We start from the raw sequence: 21,520 nt of genomic DNA, 5'->3' as shown, positions 1-21,520 counted from the left end.
ACAGAAAACCCTGACCCTGGTTCGTTTATCAAAGACGCACGCGCGCGCGCGCGCACACACACACACACACACACACACACACACACACACACACACACACACACACACACGAAACTCGGAACATGGAATACTTTGAAAAGTGTTTAAGTGCCTCCTGGTGGCTGAAAATAATATTATCTCCTTAAATTAATGTATATAACAGTAAACAGTACAATTGAAGAAAGGAAGACTTTCCTGTAGGATACACTACCAGTCAAAAAATGTGGACACACCTTCTCATTCAAAGTTTTTTATTTATTTAATTTTTTTCTACATTGTAGATTTATACTGAAAACATAAAAACTACAAAAGAACACATAGAATTATCTAGTAAACTAAAAATCCAGAATATGATTTCTATTTTTGCTGGCTACTGCAGAATACTGTGGTAGCCAATTATTGTGTTTTTTGGCCCAAACAATTCTCTTCTTCTTGTACCTACCTTTGCAGCCATTGGACCATGAAGGCCTGATTCACACAGTCTCCTCTGAACAGTGGATGTTGAGAAAACTGTTTGATACTATATCTTGCTTTCTTCTTCACTAAAGTTACATTGTCTCTTTTCAACAGCAACCTTTAACTACCAGGTGTTAACATTTACCGGAGAGATAAATGCGTCTTAAAAAGGGGGTGGAGTCATGATTTATGTGAAGGATAGTATCCAGTGTAATGAAATTCAGTGGTAAAATTGCAATTTATTAGAATATATTGTTTTAATATAATTATGTGAACACACATTTACTTTGTTCTTACTGGAATTTAACGTCCTCCCTATTAAAAAAAAACATTTTATTTTTAGAAGTTTAAGAGAATACAATTATAGCAAAAAGGTTCTGAGAGATTTTAACATTATTTGGGAGGACATCTTAGCTAGAAAGAACCTAGGAGATAACGTAACTTTGAGCTTATTCAGCTGATTACTACACAAATAACTAATTCTACCAGGACTCAAAATTGATTTGACGTTTTATATATCCTTTAATATGTAAACCGGCTGAGCTTCAGAAGAATGGAATTCCATCCGAACAACCATTGCAGAACATGCCACATTTAGAACCCATTTAAAGACAAGGATAATTCAAACTCAGATCTGCCAATACTCAATCAATGGTTCAATACTGTCCTCTGTCCGCTCTAACCTGTAGCTATATTTTTGCTAAGTAATATGTATGTTTTTGTTTTTATTGGCATCCCCTGTCTTGAGCCTTTGTGTTGCATGTTTCAATTCATTTGTAATTGTTTTTATTTTATAAATCGATTTTAGGGTTGCTATACAACATTTGTTCAGGGACTACAGATGAAAATAGCTTATTGGCTAACTTTAATCTTGTTAAATAAACTAATAAATTAAATAAATGCAAATCAAATCTTGGAACATAATTTTATGTTTAATTTTGTGTTACAGATGTGCCAAGGTAAAATATGACAAAAGTGCACAATTCTATACCAACACAACCAGAAGCAAATCTCAACGTGTTTCTCATGATTTCTTACAACTCTGAATGTAAATTCAAACAGTAACAGGTAATACACCCATTATTATAGAACACATTATAAATAAATGTGAAAAATACTTCACTGTCTTTTTATTTGACTTTTGTCCCTGTCAACGCTGACTGAGCACTTAACTCACGTGTAACATACCTTTAATGAAAATACACACTGCAAGATTAGTTTAAAGATTGTCATCTGTTTTGTCTCCATTTGATGGAGCCATAAACACTTTTGTATAGCGCAACACAACCAACACAACTAACTGTAAACTAGCATAGTATCTCTTAATAAAGTTGACATGGCTAACTGTGTGTTCTGTCTCCCTGATATCTTATAGTCACTCTATTTCGCTCTGTTTTTTAACTCCAACTGGAAAATATATGGTCCTTGAGCTGCTAATGATTTCATTATAGCTTCTTTAGTTTAGAGGCCAAAAAATCTAAATAATAGCTCAAAGATGCTAAAACGTTCTGTGTAGCTTAGCGTAACTGCACTGCTGTGTGATTATTCTCTGAGGATTCATTACATTAAAGCATTTTGTTGCTTTTTGTCGTATAGACTTCCACAATTTAATATTTGCACTCTTCCCACTTACACTTTTACAACTGGAGACAGCCATTTCCCTTGGGATGATTATCTTTTTATCTCATAATCCCTGCAGTGATGATACTGTCCTCTAATGAGGAATCCTGAAATAAATAAAACACATACTGTAATGAGGAATCCTGAAAACTAACTGTAGCTAATTTATATCAAAATTATCAATAGGTTATTTGAGAAAAAACCCTCTTCAAGAGACTCCAGACAACACAAATGTATGTAATGTCTGTCTTTGGCCTTGCAAGCTGAAAATACTGACTGCACATAATGTAGCCATAGTGATTTTACAAGAGCTTTCTCTGTTTCTCATTAAATCTGAACAAACCCTTTCAACACCTCCCTCTTCATAACATAGTCTTTTTAAAAGTGTGTCCGCACACATAACCAATACATTCGATTTGCAGCCTTATATTGAAAAAACACTTTTAGCAGCTGTTTCCATCGCACTTGCAGTATACATATTACAAGAGTGCATTTCAAGTGGTCTATATTGCAGAAGCAACATGTGAATTAGTGAGAGCAGCAGGAACACTTATGTGCACGCAGGCAGCATTATAAGCACAACGGTGTATGCACTGTGGGCCCTAGCAGAGATCTCAAACCTCTGTGGCTCCACACAACACTGAGGCTGGTTCTGTCTTCTGGTTGTCGCAGCCGAGCACACGTGAAGCAACACCATAAGCTTTGAAACATAATCAAGACTTCTCTGAATGCAGCTTCTGAAAGACAAGAGAGACAAATTGTCTACAATATGTTAAAGACCACCAAAATGATGAATAATGAAATATATGGTGGAGGGTTTACCTGCTCTCTCAAGGCCTGCATGGATGTGAACTCAATATGCTCAATCTTTTTCCGGATCCAGTCCGGCTCATCGGGGATCAGAACCGCCAAAACCACCTTAACCAAGATCAGCAAGTGCTGCAAAACAAACACAAGTACAAATGTCAGGGTCTAACTATCAAGACCCTCATGTCTATAAAAAGGTATATTTAACCGATTAACGCACTTGATAATTATAAGCTGTCATAGAAATGACTAATGCTTTATAATAACAAAATTGAAAGCATTTTAAAAATTGACTTAAAGGTGGGGTAAGAGAAAGTTTGAGAAACCGGCTCGAGATACACTTTTTGTTATATTCCATGGAATGCTCTTAACATCCCAATAGCAATGAATATCTTAAGTGCTTTGACAAAAAATCCCAAAAAAATGTCATCTGTGGAAGCCGTAGTACTGTAAAAAGCACGTCCAATCATTTTAGCCGGCCCGGCTAAAATAACTGGATGGCCTACCTGCCTGTCAGCCTTCCATCTGTGCACAAACTTATCTCGTGCCCTCATTGGTCATGTGCTCGTTCGTGTGTGTTGGAGGAGGGGCTCCGTAAGGAAGTGGCAGATTGGTTCCGGCTGTGTATTTTCAAATTCTAGCAGACTCGAGCTGGTTTCTCCAAAATTACCTACCCCACCTTTAATTAGGCAAGTGTAACATAATCAATATGTGCTGGTCACTCACTGATACTCTGGAAAAATTGTTTCAGTTAACTTAAAAGGAACCAATCAGCACATGTAGAGACCTAAATTCAAGGGGCACCCTCTGGATAGGAAAGGGAAAGTCAATGCTAGATTGCCTTGAACCTGCATGATTTCTAATGGCCAGAAGGGGGCGACTCCACTGGCTGCTAAAAGAAGTCTACGAGAACGTAACCTGCATCTCAGTTGAATTTTTGCATAATTTTCCTGACTAGTTAATGGTCTCAATTGCTAGTTTTAAGATGTTCATTTGGTTAGTCATTATCGCATTAAGAGGGAAATATACAATAAAGCAGGGTATGATTTAGTGAATGGCTATGTTTTGATGGACGGGTCACTACCACTGCGTTGTCCTGTCTGTGATTTGGTAAAACAAAAAAGAAATGTTCACAATATTTGTTCAGTTCATGGACGGTAGTTGTAACATTTTGGTTGCCTAACAATGTCTTGTTCAGTGTTCGTTTGGACTTTGCTCCACCCTGTATGTTGACAAAGCTTTATTGACATAAGCATCATAGAAAATGCTACATATTACTCCTAATGTGAATCACTAATGCTTTCTCCATCCACCCTCTTACCTCGACTAAAACAGCCAACATAAGGATGTTTGTGCCGGTCAACCCCCCCTCCTGACAAAGCTCTTGTAACCAAGGTGACAGCATCAACAGCCAGCAGTTGGTCACAACAGAGGCAAAACTCAGGACCTCGAAGGCAATCTGAAACACAAGACCACAATGAGGTGCACTATTTATTCATAACAGTGTGGCATACTGGCTGCGTCCCATTTCTGTTGTGTTTCTGCTGACCCGCCATACTCCCATGCTGGCCACAGGAGGGGCGAAGGGTTTCCGGAAGAGTTTACAGATCTTGTAGGCGTCCGATCGGATCTCTGTTAGGTTATTAATGAGCAACAGTACGGCCGTCAGAGGATACACACAGGAGAAAAGACTCAAGTACCCAAACTGCACCAGGAGCTCGATGTACTCTGCAAACAAGCCCTGTGACAAAATAAATAGGTATATTATTCACTGTAAGTGTTTCCCAATGCATACTTTGTTATTTAGAGTATACTGCACACTCACAGGGAAAGCAGGCAGGGTGCTTTGGTTCCTGAATTTGTCCTCCGGGGGGTCGTCTTCACTCTCTGTCCTATGGGGGGCACTGATGAAGCGATCCACCAGGAAGGGAATGACCACCTCCGTCACTTGGTTCACCAGCTGGGTGATTATCAGCAAAGACGCTAAACGCTAAAAGAGAATATGGGAATTTAATATCAGTGAGAAAACTTGATTTAATTTACTGTTCTCGGTCATACTTAAACTTTGCACACATTTTAAAAGTGAGGCACTCCACTGATTTAGATCAGTTTATAAAGAGTACTGTTCTATTCTACTGTGCTCACTGACGACTGTTTACAAAGGTGAAAATGGACCAATCAACGCTTTGTGGGCGTGGTTAAAACCAAGAAAAGTCATCCTCGCGACCAAACTAAATTCATGAAAAATTGCAACAAGTAAGAGATAATTACACATAAATCATTATATCTATTATGTACGTAAATGAAACCCATTTATTTCATCCACACAATCATTATGCTAGTTTTCCCATCAGCGATGAGGGCGGGACATAGATATCAACTGATACTGATTGGTTAGGGCAAAAGGAAAATGTACCCCCCCAACACAATGTTAGGTTAAGATTACTTGACTTTTTTGGATACAAATACTTTGTTACAACACATGGGTTGGGGGGATTCAAAAGACATTGACAGGGAAAGTCTAATGAAAGCACTTTTAAGTCGCATTATGGGAATTGTAGTATACAACCTTTTTTATATCCCTCATTAGGTATAAAGATCCAGTTATCTCGGCCTCTGCTGCGTTGACACTTACCCCCAAGTTTTGTTGGAAAAAAAAAACTTTACTCAGACAAGTGAAAGATTGATGATTACCTTACGAAGCAAAGGCACATCCTGCTTGAAGAAGGCAATGTGGAAGAGCACTGCAAAGCAGTTGAAGAATGTGAACTGGGGGAAGAGAGACAAGAGCCTGATCAAAAGGCCTGCTGGTGGAGAGGATATAAGAGCTGATGGTTGGAGAGAAGAGAAAGAACTTACCACCAACACTTTGGCTGTGAGATGCTTCTCGTAGGCAGATTCCTCTCTGTGGTTCTCTAAGAAGAAATATAAGGGAAATCATTGGCTAATCTCAGGCATCAGAAACAATACTATTGGTAGAAATAACCTTATCAGCTGTTTTCCATTCTCTTTTCTTTTTACTTCAACCTTACTATATATTTGACCAAGATAGCTTATACTGGTCATACTGTTTTCATAAATTCACTCGGTCTTACTCACCATATTCGGTCAGAGACTTTGCCACCCCCCGGTAAACAGTTGCTAGCACATTTGAATAGACGATGTGAAGCACTGAGGGCATGTAGAGAAGAGTCTGAGACAGCAGGGAGTCCCAGTCTGTGTGGAGCTGTTGCACCTGGGCCTCCCCCCAGTAGAAACCAAGCATACCCACTACCACCAGCCCTGCAGAGGGAGAGGAGACAGGGCATGAGGTACATGTATGAGGACAGAGGTAAGGCTCAGAATCTTTAAGCAACCAAGCAAACATTAGCATAGAAAAAGTCACTTATACTTATTTTTTTAAATCAACGATTGAACATCATGGTATATTTTAGCATTTCAATTCAGGTTGTACCTAGAAAGAGCCCCACCACGGGAACTGACACCAGGGCCATACGCACGTCCCTCTGCCATTCAGGAAAGAGCGGCTCCATACGACCCGTCACAGGGTTGACCCCGAGGTCACCGTGGAAACCGGGTCGGGGCTCTGCGAAGCGCTCGGCGAGGTGCAGCGTCCCCCAGCGGTACGAGAGGGTGGAGCTTCGGCGCTTCCACAGCTCCATGACCACCGTGGACCAAAGCATGCTGAACACCGCCTGGATCATGTGACCACCGACAACTGGTCCTGAGTCAGCTTCAATACTTTGGACCGGGGAGCCCGACACCGAGTCATCCATCTCCTTCTGAGCCTCACCTGTGACGGGCAAGAAAAGCTCAGTCTCTAGGGCAATTGACTATCGTGGACAATACCATATCAAGTATAGAATTAATTTGCAGATGATTTAGTTCCAAATGAGACAATATAACACCCATAAGTCCGATGATCAAAGCACTGTATTGATTTTCGAAATGTCTTTGAGCCATCGGAACCTGAATCCTGAATCTAAACTGAATTTTCTGCCAACATATTTCCCCTGCCCCCTCTCTGATAAGCATGGTCTCTGTTATTCTTGTGTGGACTTTTCTAAATTCATGTACTTTAACAAAAAAAATGTATTCCTGTCTGTCTGGTCTCTCTGCATTTGGGTCCTATCCCTTGCTGCCTGACTTGGCCCAGTGACCTTTCTATCGGCATGTTAACATGCTTGAACATGCTGACAATTCACAAAATACTTTTTACTCCGTGACCACCCTCAGGCAAAACTTTACCTAGTAGTGTGCAGAAATATTAATATTATCTTTAGTATATAGCACCAAAGTATAATGTCACAACAGCTGCATTACCTTGAAATATTTGCTATTCACATAAAAAAAACAGCCAACCTGCAGCTTCTAAATACATATAAAGGTGAGAACAGGAGCTCCAATGACTTAAACATCAATTTCTAGGGCTGTATATAATTAAATGGGGTCCAAAAAGAGCTATACATAAATGATAGTTCCACACACCTACCTGAGAAATATGTGATCGAAAGGCCAACTATCGCTGGTGGGAGCAGAGACCAGGTGTAGAAGTCTAGGAAGCTGAAGTAGAACGCAACGGGGCTTCCAAAGTAGCTGTTGACTGAATCTGGGTAAAGCAGCAGAAAGTTGTTTAATGCATGCATGGTTCAATTGACTCAAGAGAATGTCACAGACAGGTATCTATTGTCAATTCTTACATATACATTTATTTTATAAGCAATAGCTTCTGTGTGTAATCAGTCATGTGGTAGAGTGTGTGTGTGTGTGTGTGTGTGTGTGTGTGTGTGCGTGTGTGTGTGTGTGTGTGTGTGTGTGTGTGTGTGTGTCGTGTGTGTGTGTGTGTGTGTGTGTGCACCCACCCAGAGGCTGAGCCAGCTGATTCCCTGAATACCAGGCTTCACTGAGTTCCTTCAGTTGTTCCGGGTTGTGGAGGGGAAACGTGTCCACAATAACACCAGCTGACCCGAGCTTCTGCCCTGCAACAACATTAACCCATAAAGACCTGAAATGTGACAGAAGAAACTACTAATCCACACGTATACAGTTACACACACTTATACACACACACTGAGGCTGATGCTGACTAAAGCAATTTCTTGATCGAATGTGAGGGAAGAAGAACAGCTGAGGTCAGCAGAGTGCATCTGGATACTGGCTGAATATGGAGACAGCAGTTAACTTATATGTACAACATGGCTGTCAATATGTCCAAATATAAATCCTAATTGATGATTTTATGGTGCTTGCTCTCATCCCCATAAACTGGATGGGTGTATACAATGTGATGAGATGAGTGCACTGCAAAAAAATGTCTTCAGTTGTTCAATTGTTGTTTGTGTGCGTCTTTGTCCAGAGCCATTCATTGAAATGATCAAATTAAGTAACAAGTTGACATTGAAATCCAGTTGACACAGAAATCCTCCAAATAAAGTCTATGTCTCGATGGATATTTCTCCAGTGTGTGCACTAGTCTCCCCATACTGAAGTGAGCCCACAGTGAGCCCACAGTGAACACTCACAGATGTTGTTTCGGTGTTGCAGTGTGCAGCTGTCAGGCAGGCCGGGGATTCTCAGGTCTCTCTGCGCCCGCAGACCGTCCAGCTCGTACTTCACTATGTACTGCCGCTCCGCCAGGGTCAGGAAGGCCTCCATGTTGTCTGTCACACATATGGATACACACAGATACATAAGCCAGTGATGCATGAATGCAGGCTCACACAAGAATACAAATGCTAACAACAACAAAATTATAATATCCTCACAATGCCTAACAATGCATACTGTATGTTATGTATGTATCATAGGCCTACATGTTTCATCTGACTTCATCATCTACATTTGGCATATTTGCATGCTGACATAGAGTATGAGCACTATTGAGTCAGACCCTGAATACTGTATGACCATACAAAGCTTCTGATGGTTAAGGCCAAATGGATTGCAAGTGAGGATTACCCTGGCTCTGTCCGTGTCAAAGGTCATGGGGTTTTACTTGACATTTACAATTGTAAAACGTTTTAGTATTTAGTTTAAAGAGACCATTCCTCATGTATTAACTGACATTTAAAAAAATCATTAGTTTGTCATGATTTTACTATAGTTTATGATAAAGTCTACTTAGATAACATCAAAACACATCAATAAAACTGCTAATATTCATACCGTCATTACAAATGTGTATGTTATTGTGGGGGAAACTTCTGTAGCAATGGAGAGTCAGGACTCAAGGAGACACGAGGAGAGTTGGAGCTTTGATGGCAAACACTGATGGTTTATTTGGAGCTTCGGCCGGAGATATCACAAGACATGTCACGGGCCACGAGTTGACCACACGGTTGAGATGCCACAATCAATTCTGAAGAACTCTACCCCAGACCCGTGTATTTAGCTAGTTCAGAGAGAATACATTGTGCATAACAAGATAGATTGATACAACCCAGTCTCATGGCATTTCGTGTTATAGTCACGAAATTAATTTAATTTATTGATTCGTGTTCACCAACACAATTTTCGCATTTTTTTTCATGTCACACAGAACGATTTTAAAAGCAATGTAAATAATAACAAATTAGAAGGAAAAACAGATACAAAAAATTCAGATTTCAGTTTTCTGACACAGAACGATTTTAGAAGCAATGTATTTTTATTGGTATGTTTCGTGCCTGCACCACGTCTTTTTGTCCGGTCGGGTCTTGGAATACCAGAAGCTGTGTGATTCATAAAAACATTTTTCTTACCCTAAGCCTAACCCTATCCCTTTTATTTTAAATTTTATAATGTCGGACTGTTTTTGCCGTCCGCGAGTAAAAGACATGGGGCTCAGAGCCTCAGAATACTGAAATCTGTATTTTTTGTCATCTTTTTTTCCTTCTAATTTGTTATTATTTGGAGCAGGCACGAAACATACTACCAATAGAAATACTTTGCTTCTAAAATCGTTCTGTGTCAGAATACTGAAGTATTTTTTTAAAATCTTTTTTTCTAATTTGTTATTATTTACATTGCTTTTAAAATCGTTCTGTTTGACACGAAAAAAATGGCGAAACCGTGTTGGTGAACACGAATCAATAGATTCATTTTGTGACTATAACACGAAATGCCGTGAGACTGTGTTGAATGAACACCTCTATCAGCTGATGCCAACAGGCAGGAACAGGGAGACAAAACACAGAGCACAGCAGTCAAGGTTACAGGTGCGTGTGCTCAGTCAGGACAGTTTGAATTGATAAACTGGGTCAAAGTTATGGGCCTTGGAAAATATTTCCCCAACAGTTATATGATTTTTTCAAAGGATATCTGTCACATACCAGTTGCTCTGTGAGGCTGTAGGCCTGGGCTACTTGAAATACATGCTAAGCGATTAGCATGCTAACATGCTGACAATGGCAATACTAACAGATGTCTAATTTTACCTAGTAGTTCTCTTTAATGGACGTCATTTAGCATGATAGCATACTAACAGTGACTTATTTGAGGCCGATGGGAGTTTAATTTAGTAATGCTTTTATTTGGCAAATTGAACGCCACTAAAAAAATAAGAAACAAACAGGATACTACTATAATCTCATCAGAAAAATGAAATGATAAAAATTTTAAAAGCTGGTAGAATTCTTGGATTTTTTCAAACAGAAATAAGAGAAACTGGTAAAGGCAACATCGAGAGTGTAAAAAAGAAAAACTACCTGTTGCCCTTGTAATTTGTGTGGGATCAAACATCTTCTATTGAAACATACTGCAAATCACTCTTTTATATGATAGAATTTCACATGTGTGTGTGAAAGGGAGGGTTTCACATCTCACACTTGTATATAACGATGTTTCACATGTGTATAGGAGAGTGTTTGGTTTATGTTGTGTGTGAAAGTGTTCGTGTATGTGAATGGTACTTCTCAATAACATCCAGAGGGGCCCTTTATATTTTATCCTTACAAATATTGTATTACATGCCATTTGTTAAACGCTTTTATCCAAAGTGACTTACACACATTCAGTACTGTGGAAGTCTCTTGCCCAGGGACACAACGACATGCTGACTACAGTGGGACTCCAACTTGCTATCCCCTGATTCGGAGTCCAGCACACTATCCACTGAGCCACAGCCTCCCAGGCTATTACAGAACTTACCTACACACCCTCTCTCATGTTATCTTTTCATGAACACATTCATGGCTCCACTGCCGTACCTGAATCGTTGAAGCTGTCTCTGTCGTTGTAGGAGAAGGCTTCCATGTCCCCGGAGTGGTACGTCTTACAGAGGCCCAGCTCTTCAGTGGCTCTCAGTAACGTGCAGCGTGGGGCGGAGAGCACGATGATGTCACCAGTGGCATCCTCGCCCGGGTGGGCCAGCAATGCAGCACCTGGGCGGGGGGGGGGGACGACATTATTTATATATATAATTGTCACAGAACAATTTTAAGAACTAATAATATTGGAGGAATGTACTGTATGTGTTGTTAACTGTGTGCTGCTTACCATTACATGAGGTTTACTTATGTAATACTGCTGTAACTGAATCTTTTCACAAATCTTTTCAGGTACATATTTAATACTAAATATATTAATACTTTAATAATTAATACTTATGGATCAATCAATAGTTATGTTCGCTTGAAGTCTTTTTCACAGTTTTATTATTTCATTTCTTTTTTTCTATTATTGTGCTTTTGGGAATTATCTGTCTCATCCTGTGTTTCACCATGGTTGCTGTTGTTGCAAAGAGACATGAATTTGCCTATGCGGGATCAATAAAGTCTTATCTTACCTTAACTATAGTAATATACAGTACATTACCAAATGCCATGCAAATATAAATTCCATCAAATGTCAATAGGCTTCCAGTAAAAGAGAAAAAAAGACTCTGCAAGGTTTCAATCAATACAGACAAAGGAGTAAGTCATCTCATCCATGTTATTTGATCCCTCACCTCCATCTTTCTGAGGAGCTCCGATCACTCTCATGAGCCACCTCTTCGTCTCAGGGCGAACTTTCTCTCCGAGCTTCACCAGAACCAGAGGCTCCACCCGCTGCGATTCACAGCAGGGACAACTGACTTTAGTCCAGCCGGGGCTACTAGTAGTAGCACTCAGTTTGCCCAGGAGCTTCCCCTCGGGAGTTTTCTCCTCCGTCTGCTGGGCTGTTTCACTGCTGCCACCTCCGCCTTCATCACCATCTGCCCTACTCATGCTGAGTCTGAGAGAGAGAGGATAATAAAATGCTTTTAGTTTGTGGATCCTTTACGCAAGTTATCTCCAACATTTCTCATCATCTTGACATCATATTGTCTACACCCGGGAGCTAGGGAAATAAAGCATATAAGTACTCATGTTTATTGAAACAAGAATGTAATCTGTAATCTTGTGTTTTTTTTGGTCATGCTATCGCCATGGCTCTGGGGATAAAAATGCCATCACGCTGGTTGACATCGAAATAACTCAGCAACTGTTTTGTGCATGGACGGTCCCCAGAGGAAAACAATTATTTCAGTGAAATATTTCAGCAACTAATGGATTGCTATTATATTTGGCTGAGGCATTGACCTTGCCTAGAGGATGAATCATCCTTTTTTATCGTCACATGTACAGAGAACCACAAAGAGCTAATAAAGTTTCTGCATTTAACCAACACTAGTTATTTGGAGCAGACTTCATTTATAGGGTCACCTCTCTTGTAAAAAATCTCAACATTTACAAGATGTAGTAGTAGAGAGATGTTTTGATAACTACTACATAGATTGCCTTGACATTTGGTTCAGAGATTCACTTAAAGGGGCCCTATTTTTTTTTTTTTGGGGGGGGGGGGGGGGGGGGGTTAGTTTGTTATATAGGTTTTTGCACATTTAAATGGTCTGCAAAGGCTGAAATCCCAAAGTTTCTCTCTCACACACTCCCCGGAAACGCCTCGATTGGACTCCTTTGATTACTTCCGTAACATAATGACATCACTACGCAATCCTTTTGCTTCTATTGGCTAGCGCTCCAACACATTGTACATCATAGGCTAAGTGATGGGACCATAGACTGTATATATAAATGGACGTAGGGTCCGTGACGTCACCCAAAGGATTCTGCAGAGTTGCCGAGAAGCCCTTAGTAGGCGGAGTCGGCCACTAACGGCTCGACACTGACGTCAGAGTTCAACTCCCGCCTACTCCAGCCTGCTCCAAATAAGGGCAAAGAGGCGGAGCCGAGGCGGGACCTGCTGCCACCGAGCTGAAAGTTCCAGAGCCAGCTGAAGCTACCAAGCTAAGCTAACATGCTCCCCATCTGCAAACTGCCGTGGCGTTTTACTTTTCTAAGGTAAGCAGACCTGAAACTATTCAGCAAAACTATAAATAATAATCTAAGTTATTGAGTTTTTAGCATAATACTTCAGAATCTTAAAATCTCTTAACGTTTGTATGCAATTGTGCTAAATTCAACACTGGAATCAAGCAAATATTAATATGTTTGCATGACATTAGTTATTTATATTTTGATATCACTTAATTATACGTTTAATACATTTAAGTCAAGCTAAGGTACATGTGATGGTAGCTAGTTAGTGCTCTTACCTGTGAGGCCTTTTCCAAACAGCATAATAACCAGACTGTATCATTAAAACTAAGTACCAGTTCTAGATCCTTGACTAAAAAAACTGAGCAACTCAACAGTCAACTTTATGTTTCTTATTGTCTAAAAGCATTTATTATTTTCATTTTTCCCCTCTCATATTCAGTGTGGACGGATTGAGACAGCGTGGTGTCCAGAAAGCTGCAGAGACTTCAGGGAGAAACCTCCGTGTGATGGACGTCCTGTCTGTTGGTTTGGAGAGGACTGAGGATCTTTCCTCTGCGAGGAGGACCAGGCCTGATGGAGGAGCACATGCTGGGCAAAGCTGATACCAACTGCACAGGCCTAGTCTGTCACTTTATTGGACTAAATGTGTTTACTTATACATTTAATAGGTTTACACCTTCTGTCCATATGTGCTTTTTATTTAAAACATGTTTGATTAACTTTTGGTTCACATTTCAATAAATTGTATTTGTATTTGCACTCCTTTTGTCCATTATTCTTACTGAAAATGTTAGATTACACATTCACATCTGACTGAAGATTGGCCCCATTTATTTTTGACATTGCAAACTCTGCGGTACAAGGCACAAGTGATGTGAAGCTCATAAAGCGAGGCAAATAGAAATAATCAGCTGATGGAGTGTAGATGTGGAAATAGCTGCATTCGATCAGCTGACTGTGTTTTCACAATAAAAATAGTTTCTTAGTTTACTGGTCTTAAAATCTCATAACATCAGCTTTTAATGTTCCTCTTGGATGTTCTTCTTGACCCTCAGAGAAGGAGAACATGTTGTGTCTTTCAGGCATGTCCTTTCCTAACAAAAATTACAGGAAACATAAAACATATTATTGCAGAACAAGTGTGTTATTTATGAAAGCGGTGTGTTTGTGTGTTTAGGGGCTGTAGATATCATTATGTTGTAATTGTAATGTTCTTTTTTATTTCAACAGCGAGCTACAAAGACAATCAGATTATGAATGAACAGTATGAAGTTCATCAACATTGAAATATATGTTATCAAAATAATATTTAACTGTTATAAAAATGTAGTGCAACTGTAGAAGCTTGCTCTCTTGTCTCACAGAAAGAATAACTTTTACCATGTTTTTTACAGACAATATTCAGAGATAAATAGTAGCAGTTCTCACTATGTGTTAAATATCTTTGCCTTCAATACATTAAATTAGAAAGCTGACAAGATCATATTGCTTGTTAACATCTAAATGTAACTTTTTGCATGGAAAAAACCCTCAACTTCACTGATGTGTAGGTGATTTAGTATTGTTTAATGGAATGTATATCAGTGTATTAAAGTCAATACTTCATTTATTTAAACCAATATCTTTCTTGATTCTTTGTACAGTAGGAAAAATAGAGTCTTTATACCTGTACTGAAGTTCACTGCTGTGAGGAGTCCAGTTCTGTCTCTCACTCTCTGGTCCAGCCTGTCTGCATCACCTGGACACCTTAAACCAGCCTTTCCCAAACTCAGGGTTGCGACCCATGGACCCGTTTTGATTGGGTCGCAGTTAAATGCATTGCTACACACACACAGCGTCAGAGCTGATGGCTGCGTTGCAAATACAATTTTTTTATAATTTTTTTAATTTATTTTTAATTTTGAAAATGAAATGATGCAATATAGCATTGTATATTGAATGATTTAATTTTCTAAATACAAATAAACTAAAAATAAAAGATAGTATTTGTATCAGCTCTGACGCGTCCCCCGCGAAAGTTTTCTCGCTGTCTGTTTATTGTCTGTTGATTAATCCCGATCGTACATGATGGCAAAAAGATGATACAAAGAGGAGTTTTTAAACATTGGCTTCACAAAAGCTGTTAGAAATGGAGAGGAGCGGCCTCAGTGTGTTTTATGTGGAGAGGTGCTCAGTAACGAAAGCTTGAAAATGAATAAATTAGACCGGCATCTCCAAACAAAACATCCTCTGCATCGGGACAAATCGAAGCATTTTTTCATCTGCAAAGAAGAGTCTTTCAAGAAGCAGTGTTTTGACGGCGGAAAAGTAAGTCACTCATTTTAATCATTTGTTTTGTGTTTTTGTGAGTTTGTCAGGGTTTGTTGTGAAATTGTTTCGTTAATGCAAAGTTGGATGAAATGCTGACTGAGCCCCGGAACGGACCGCCAGCTGCACTACATTCTGCAGTGGCACAGAGCGGTGTTTCAACTTTTACTAGCCTGAAATGTTTTTAAAACGGTCGGGAGAAAAACAGAGAAACAATAACCACAGGAAGATTAGAGGGAAAGTGACAGGCAGTATGAAAAGGAAAGCGAGAGAAAGTATCAGCCGCACGGACGTGACTGCTGCAGTGTGATGCACATAGGAATACATATGGGGGTTATTCCCTATCTTTATTCAAGAGCGTGGTCTTTAAATTTGAGAGCATACTTTATTGCTTTCACGTTCAGAATATGTATTTATTTCCCTCAAACCCTGTCCTCAAACTCAAACAGTTCCTGCTTGCACTTAGATTTGCTCTGCTTCTGCTCAAACTGTACGCTTGCACTCAGATATATTTCTGCTTACAGGTTTCCTGTGTTCCAGCTTAAAACCTTTTCCTCGCACTCAGGCTGTTTCTGTGCGCTCGTGAAATGTCTGCTCTCAGATTTCTTCTGTGCCCGTACAAATATTTTCATTTACATTTTAAATTCATGGTGTGTTGCATTCTTTGTTTATAACTGTAGATATTATGGAAAATCATGACATTTTTTTAGCTTGGGTCCCTTAGGACCACAACATTTGTTTTGGGTCTCATGCTGAAAAAGTTTGGGAACCCCTGCCTTAAACAAACAGATATATGTGTAAAGTACCATGTGTACAAACAATATAACTGATTCTCTTCTGTTGAACATGTTGAATTGTGTATTGTCCGAGTCAGGGTCCTTTTTATTTTACTGTAACTTTGGAAGTTGTGTTACCAATGCTTACTGTTTATTTGATACCAATTTGGTAATGCAATTCATAAAAACAACAAGGTTTGGGTTCGTTCTTCAGATGACTGTGACGACGTTAACGTGTAAGCTCAATAATGAACTCCAGCTCAACCAACCATATTGTAATATCTAAGTAATCATCTTGAAATATGACATTAATAATTGTAATATACACACATCTTATTGTGAGGTTGATTTCACATACACTACTACTTCGATATTAGCTTGTCTACATACTTGAGCATAGCCAATTTAAATTAACCTCAGTGATGCATACAGTTCCTACCTACATAATAATCATCTCTCTAAGTTACAAGGATGACCTTATTTTATCAACCTCAAACAGAAGCTGTTTGTTGTACAGTATTATCCCACTTTACACTTATCACTTCTCTATTTAGTTTTAACCTTTATATATACAGTCTATGATTTTAACTTGGAGGCTACGATTAGCAACGTTAGCACCGATGTAGCTACCACTCGCTTAGCCTTAACATTCATTACGTCGATTAAAATCATTAACACATAAATAAAGCACTCGAATTTCACTTACCGCAAAACCGCATTCATGCACCGTCTGTTTTAAACGCAGAGCGAGTCACAATAGCCCGATATATAAGCATGAAGAACAAACAACCACGGCCGGCTTCAAGTTGTGTTCCCTGGATGAACTGACCAGGCAGAGTCCCTGTAGCTAGCTTCACGGAGCAGCTAGCAGAGAGACAAGAAGCTAGCAGTAGCAGTCACTTCACAGAGCCGTCACTCAATGTGACCACGCCCCAATTTATGCAAAAAACTTTAAGACCTAATATAAATAAAAAGGTCGTGTTAGAAAACAATTCAGTCACAGATTCATAATCATGAAGGTGGAATCTAACTATATCGATAATAAAATGTATGGAGCCAGGGGTAGAAACATGTTTTTTTCTGCTGTACAATTGGGCATTTTAACATGGGGGTCTATGGAAATTGCTCCTTTCTGCAGCCATCGCCTATCGGCCAATATATGAACTGCAGTATGTAGCACTTCCGTATTGGCTTACCGGCTCTTCCCCAGAATTTGCCGCTTGGATGGGACATCTAAGCAGTTGACCCATCACATCGGAGCTGTCCGACTAACCAATCAGGGGTATTAGGTCAAGTCATCTGACATATTTTTTTACCTAATACCTGCACAAGTAATTACATTTCCATAAGCCTCATGATAGAATGCAAACATAAGATTGAGCCAATAGTTTGCCTTCAACTTTCTTAACATGTTATCATTGCCATTGTGCGCATGTTAGCATGCAGATGTTAGTTTTCCTGTCATAAATTGGCTATAATCCTTTTATGAGCATAACAAAAGTCAAAGAGTATAAAGACCAGTATTTTTTGTCAGAAGTGATCTACTTGTTGGATGACGTTAGTGTGACTGCAGGCCTTTGTAACCTGCTTTCTAAGATGCTGCGATATACTTTTACAATCCATCATTTACTTTTTAACTGCAGCCATCTTGACATTTATGATTTTCATTTCTGCATTTGCATGACCAGTTGTTACATTATTACACGATAGACTGAGTATTAAATGGTTACATTTGCATGTGAGACTTACCATGCACTCATTTCAGGCATCAGTTATTTGCACTGGCTGTAAGTTCAGTTACTTGCTACAAGTGTTCAGATATGAATCAACGATAAATGTTTCAGTTTCTCGGAAGGAAACTGTGGTTACAGTATATCTGCACTGACAGCACATGAAGGGCTTGAGCTACACTGGTATACACACAGAAACTAAGCTGATAGACACAGGAAGACAAAACGCACAACCGACCATGACAGAGAGACAGAGAGAGAGAAATGGGATGAGTCAGGAAATACAGAACCTGGCAGGGAGCGTTGATGATGGGGTGCTGGTATCTGGTCCTACAGCAGGCTCACTCCCCCTCCAAACTCCTGACTGTATACAAAGAGAAACATGAAGACAACATCTATCGAGTTTTCCTGAAAGAAGCCACACACTCTTACTCTCTACACACACTTACCCAGCCTCAGGGAGTGGTTCCTCCCAGTTGTGTGTGTTGTGTATGGCAGGAATGCGGAGGAACTTCCAGAGACTGCAGGGTGTGGAGGCTTGTTTGGTTTTTATTCAGGCTCCACCCTCTGCTCACTGCTGCTGCTGCTACTGCTGCTACTGCTGCTGGGTCCTACTGCTCGACCGGCCTGTGCCACTTCTGAGTTTAAAACAAGCACACCTAAAAATGCTCCAGGGCAAGTAGCCCTTGCTTTGAAAAGCAAGGTGTTGACAATCTGCTGCTTTAGAAACATGTCAGAGGTAGAGGATGTACAGTTTACTCAAGCAAAAGTAGAAATACTTTGGGCTGAAAATACTCCAGTTTAATTAAAAATCCTAAATTCTAAATGTTTCTTAACTAGAAGTACAAAGGTTTTAAGTATTAAAATACCCTGTATGCAATATTGCTCTTTTCAAAGCATTGTATTAACCAATTTTATAATATTGTGTTTTAATTGCTTAAAATACATATAAGAGTTTTTAATTGTAGTTTGTCAATGTTTAGCCAATTTTGGAAAACCGTGTATAGCCTATAAGGAGTACAGTACCGCATCATACTGTTTATTTAAAATTTTGTTTTTAAATGTAAAATGTAGCATGAAACTATGAGTGTTAAATAAATGTAGTAGGGTAAAAGTCCACTATGTTCCCCCAAAATGTAGAATAGAAGTACAAAGTAGCTTAACATAGGAATACCCAAGTAAAGTATGACAAAATAGTACCTAAGAACACTTATTGAGTACATGTAGTTGCAATTAACCATTGGGTAAACAGCATATATTTTATTTGGATCCGTTCATTTTTAGAAAGCCTGGGGCCTGTTAATAAATGATCAAATATGCATTCCTAGAGTAACTACAAGAGGACACTAAGCATTAGGCTACATGAACAATAATAATAATAATAATAATAATAATAATAATAATAATAACTTGAATTTATATATCGCCTTTCATAACCTCAAGGTTGCTTTACAAAGAAACATACAAGGACAAGACATAAAACATAAAACATAAAGAATAACCTTCCACTTAAACAGCAGAATAGAAACACATCAAGACAAACACAGTTGTGAACAATATAAGCCCCATTGCATTGTCTAAGCTAAACAACACACAACGGTTTTAGGCTAGAGCAAAACAAAAAAGTTTTGCAGTTTTAGCAGCTATAGCACATGCGCAGTTTCTTATTTTGTTTACGTCCATACCAACAAAGAGAGACATCAGACTCCTGTATATACACATGGGAAAAGAGGAGTTTGTGGGAGAATATGTGGAGGGATGTACATTGATTGAAGAGGAGGAAGGAAAGTTAAAGTTCAACTTTGAGATATAATAAAGAGTGTGTTTATTTTTGTTTTTGGATGATGCTGGATCCCTGTAAAAGGGGATCCTTGTTGTAAAAAGAAAATGTGATAAAGTGTAAATATGTGATTTTTGTAATAAAAGATTAAAAAAAATTAAAAACACGCCCGATCTCGGGTCAGTACTTGGATGGGAGTAGCCAACATGTAATAGTGTTCCTGTTTTTATCAAGAAATTACAGTTCATTTTAATAGCTTTATGCATTTAGTATACTTGCAAAAACCAATGACTGGAACAATTAATTCATGGCAGTTAACATCATTTTCAATTTCTACAAGTCTACTTTTTCATACTTCTTTGGGCCTGACCTCACTGTAAAGGCAAGGTAGGTTCTCTGACAGCACCTTATCACCCAGAGATCACTTGCATGCAAAGTGCTTAACAGGCAAGAGATAAGAAATATTAAAATAACAAAAAAAGGTACAGACACGTTTGAATAGTTTAGAAACCAATTTAGTCCTTATTAAATACACGATTTACCTTTTTTCAAAGCCTAATGGGTATTTAAGCATGTTTTTGTTGATGAATTATTAATGTTGCACGGTCCACACCATTCGGTCTTTGTCCATATACTGTACCATGGAAGCCTGTTTGCGCTACAGGAAAAAAATTATCCTGTAAGTCATTATAATAACTTAGCTATCTCATTATATTGACTTAGCTATCTCATCATAATGATGTAGCTATCTCATTATAATGACTTAGCTATCTCATCATAATGACTTAGCTATCTCATTATAATGACTATATTCTACAAGTAATAAGCCATTAGTTGAGTGTTTTTCCTCAATAACCCTCTAATTTCCTTATGTATTGCAAGTAAGGAAGTTGTTGTAAATGAGTTTTGGTCTATTATGCTCTGCTTAATATGGGCCTAATAAGGCAGTAGTACCACAAGAATAGTAATTCTCCCATAATAACACTTAACAAATATGATCTATTCTTATGTAACAAGACATGAAACTATAAGTGTTAATTCAGTCTAAATAACTCAAAATTAGGTATTTCTATCTGAGAATATGTTCCCTATTTTAAAGTGAAGTCTTGTTCATAACCAATAAGCTAGTAGTTTGAATCTAATTGACCTGAACAGGTTCCCTATTCTAAAGTTGCCTCCTCTTCACACTTTGTAAATACATTATAGCACACAACTACTGAAATTAGCCTCAACAGTACATGAACAAAGTAGGCTCACGTTGAAATGTCTGTTTTGTTAATGAACCACTAAAGAGAGGTTCAGACACATGTACAAAAACATGTCAAGTTTCTCCAAGGCTGAGAACACATATGCAGCCTGCTTTTTAGTCAAACTGATTTTTAACAGAGTTTATGTATTTGTGATCATACTGTGTGACCTGCTAGTAAGTACTTACACAATAGGTGTACTGTTCTCTCTCTGTGTTGTACTGTCTCAGTGTGAACATAGATTAAACAGCCAGCCAAACTCTTTTGAGAGCCAGGGAATGAGCAGCCATGCTCTTTTATTGACTTATTTGCAATCCACTGACATTTAAATGGAGTGAAACAATAAAAAAAGAAGTTACAAGGCACTTAATGATCTCATACATGCAAGTGTAACACACACAGATTACTTGTAGAATATGGTCATCTAGAACAGGGGTTTTCAAAGTGTGGGTAGGTGAGCCTCCCCTCAGAGAACATAAGA

The 21,520-nt window shown here is 38.9% G+C and overlaps 1 protein-coding gene across 2 annotated transcripts; it reads right to left on the bottom strand.

The window, feature by feature from the left end:
• Positions 1 to 1,406: 1,406 nt before the first annotated feature.
• ano10b (anoctamin 10b) lies at positions 1,407 to 18,603 on the bottom strand. Of its 2 annotated transcripts, XM_079682400.1 has the most exons (16): positions 18,462 to 18,603; positions 18,303 to 18,376; positions 11,849 to 12,114; positions 11,109 to 11,282; positions 8,445 to 8,582; positions 7,785 to 7,901; positions 7,415 to 7,531; positions 6,377 to 6,715; positions 6,022 to 6,204; positions 5,782 to 5,837; positions 5,617 to 5,691; positions 4,748 to 4,912; positions 4,472 to 4,663; positions 4,244 to 4,381; positions 2,938 to 3,054; positions 1,407 to 2,852 (listed from the first exon to the last, which is right to left on the bottom strand). In XM_079682400.1, the coding sequence occupies exons 3-16, from the start codon at positions 12,105 to 12,107 to the stop codon at positions 2,829 to 2,831; spliced, it is 2,094 nt and encodes a 697-aa protein (XP_079538526.1). In that variant the 5' UTR covers positions 12,108 to 12,114; positions 18,303 to 18,376; positions 18,462 to 18,603; the 3' UTR covers positions 1,407 to 2,828. The 2 variants fall into 2 exon arrangements, with proteins under 2 accessions (XP_079538526.1, XP_079538525.1); XM_079682399.1 differs by lacking the exons at positions 18,303 to 18,376; positions 18,462 to 18,603 and adding an exon at positions 16,989 to 18,271.
• Between the last annotated feature and the right edge of the window lie 2,917 nt (positions 18,604 to 21,520).

The sequence above is a fragment of the Notothenia rossii genome, assembly GCF_949606895.1.
Source record: "Notothenia rossii genome assembly, chromosome: 5".
NCBI classification, from domain to species: Eukaryota; Metazoa; Chordata; class Actinopteri; order Perciformes; family Nototheniidae; genus Notothenia; species Notothenia rossii.
The sequence above is the reverse complement of the archived record's forward strand: the minus strand, read 5'-3'. Positions and strand labels throughout refer to the sequence as shown.

What these genes read in the sequence shown, in the direction of transcription:
- ano10b (XM_079682399.1), bottom strand. An exon ending in TCAGCTGGCTCAGCCTCTGG is followed by an intron (nt 7,532 to 7,784) that starts GTGGGTGCACAC and finishes TGCTTTACCCAG; the next exon opens with ATTCAGTCAACAGCTACTTT. An exon ending in TGTTGGCTGTTTTAGTCGAG is followed by an intron (nt 3,055 to 4,243) that starts GTAAGAGGGTGG and finishes TTTGTTTTGCAG; the next exon opens with CACTTGCTGATCTTGGTTAA.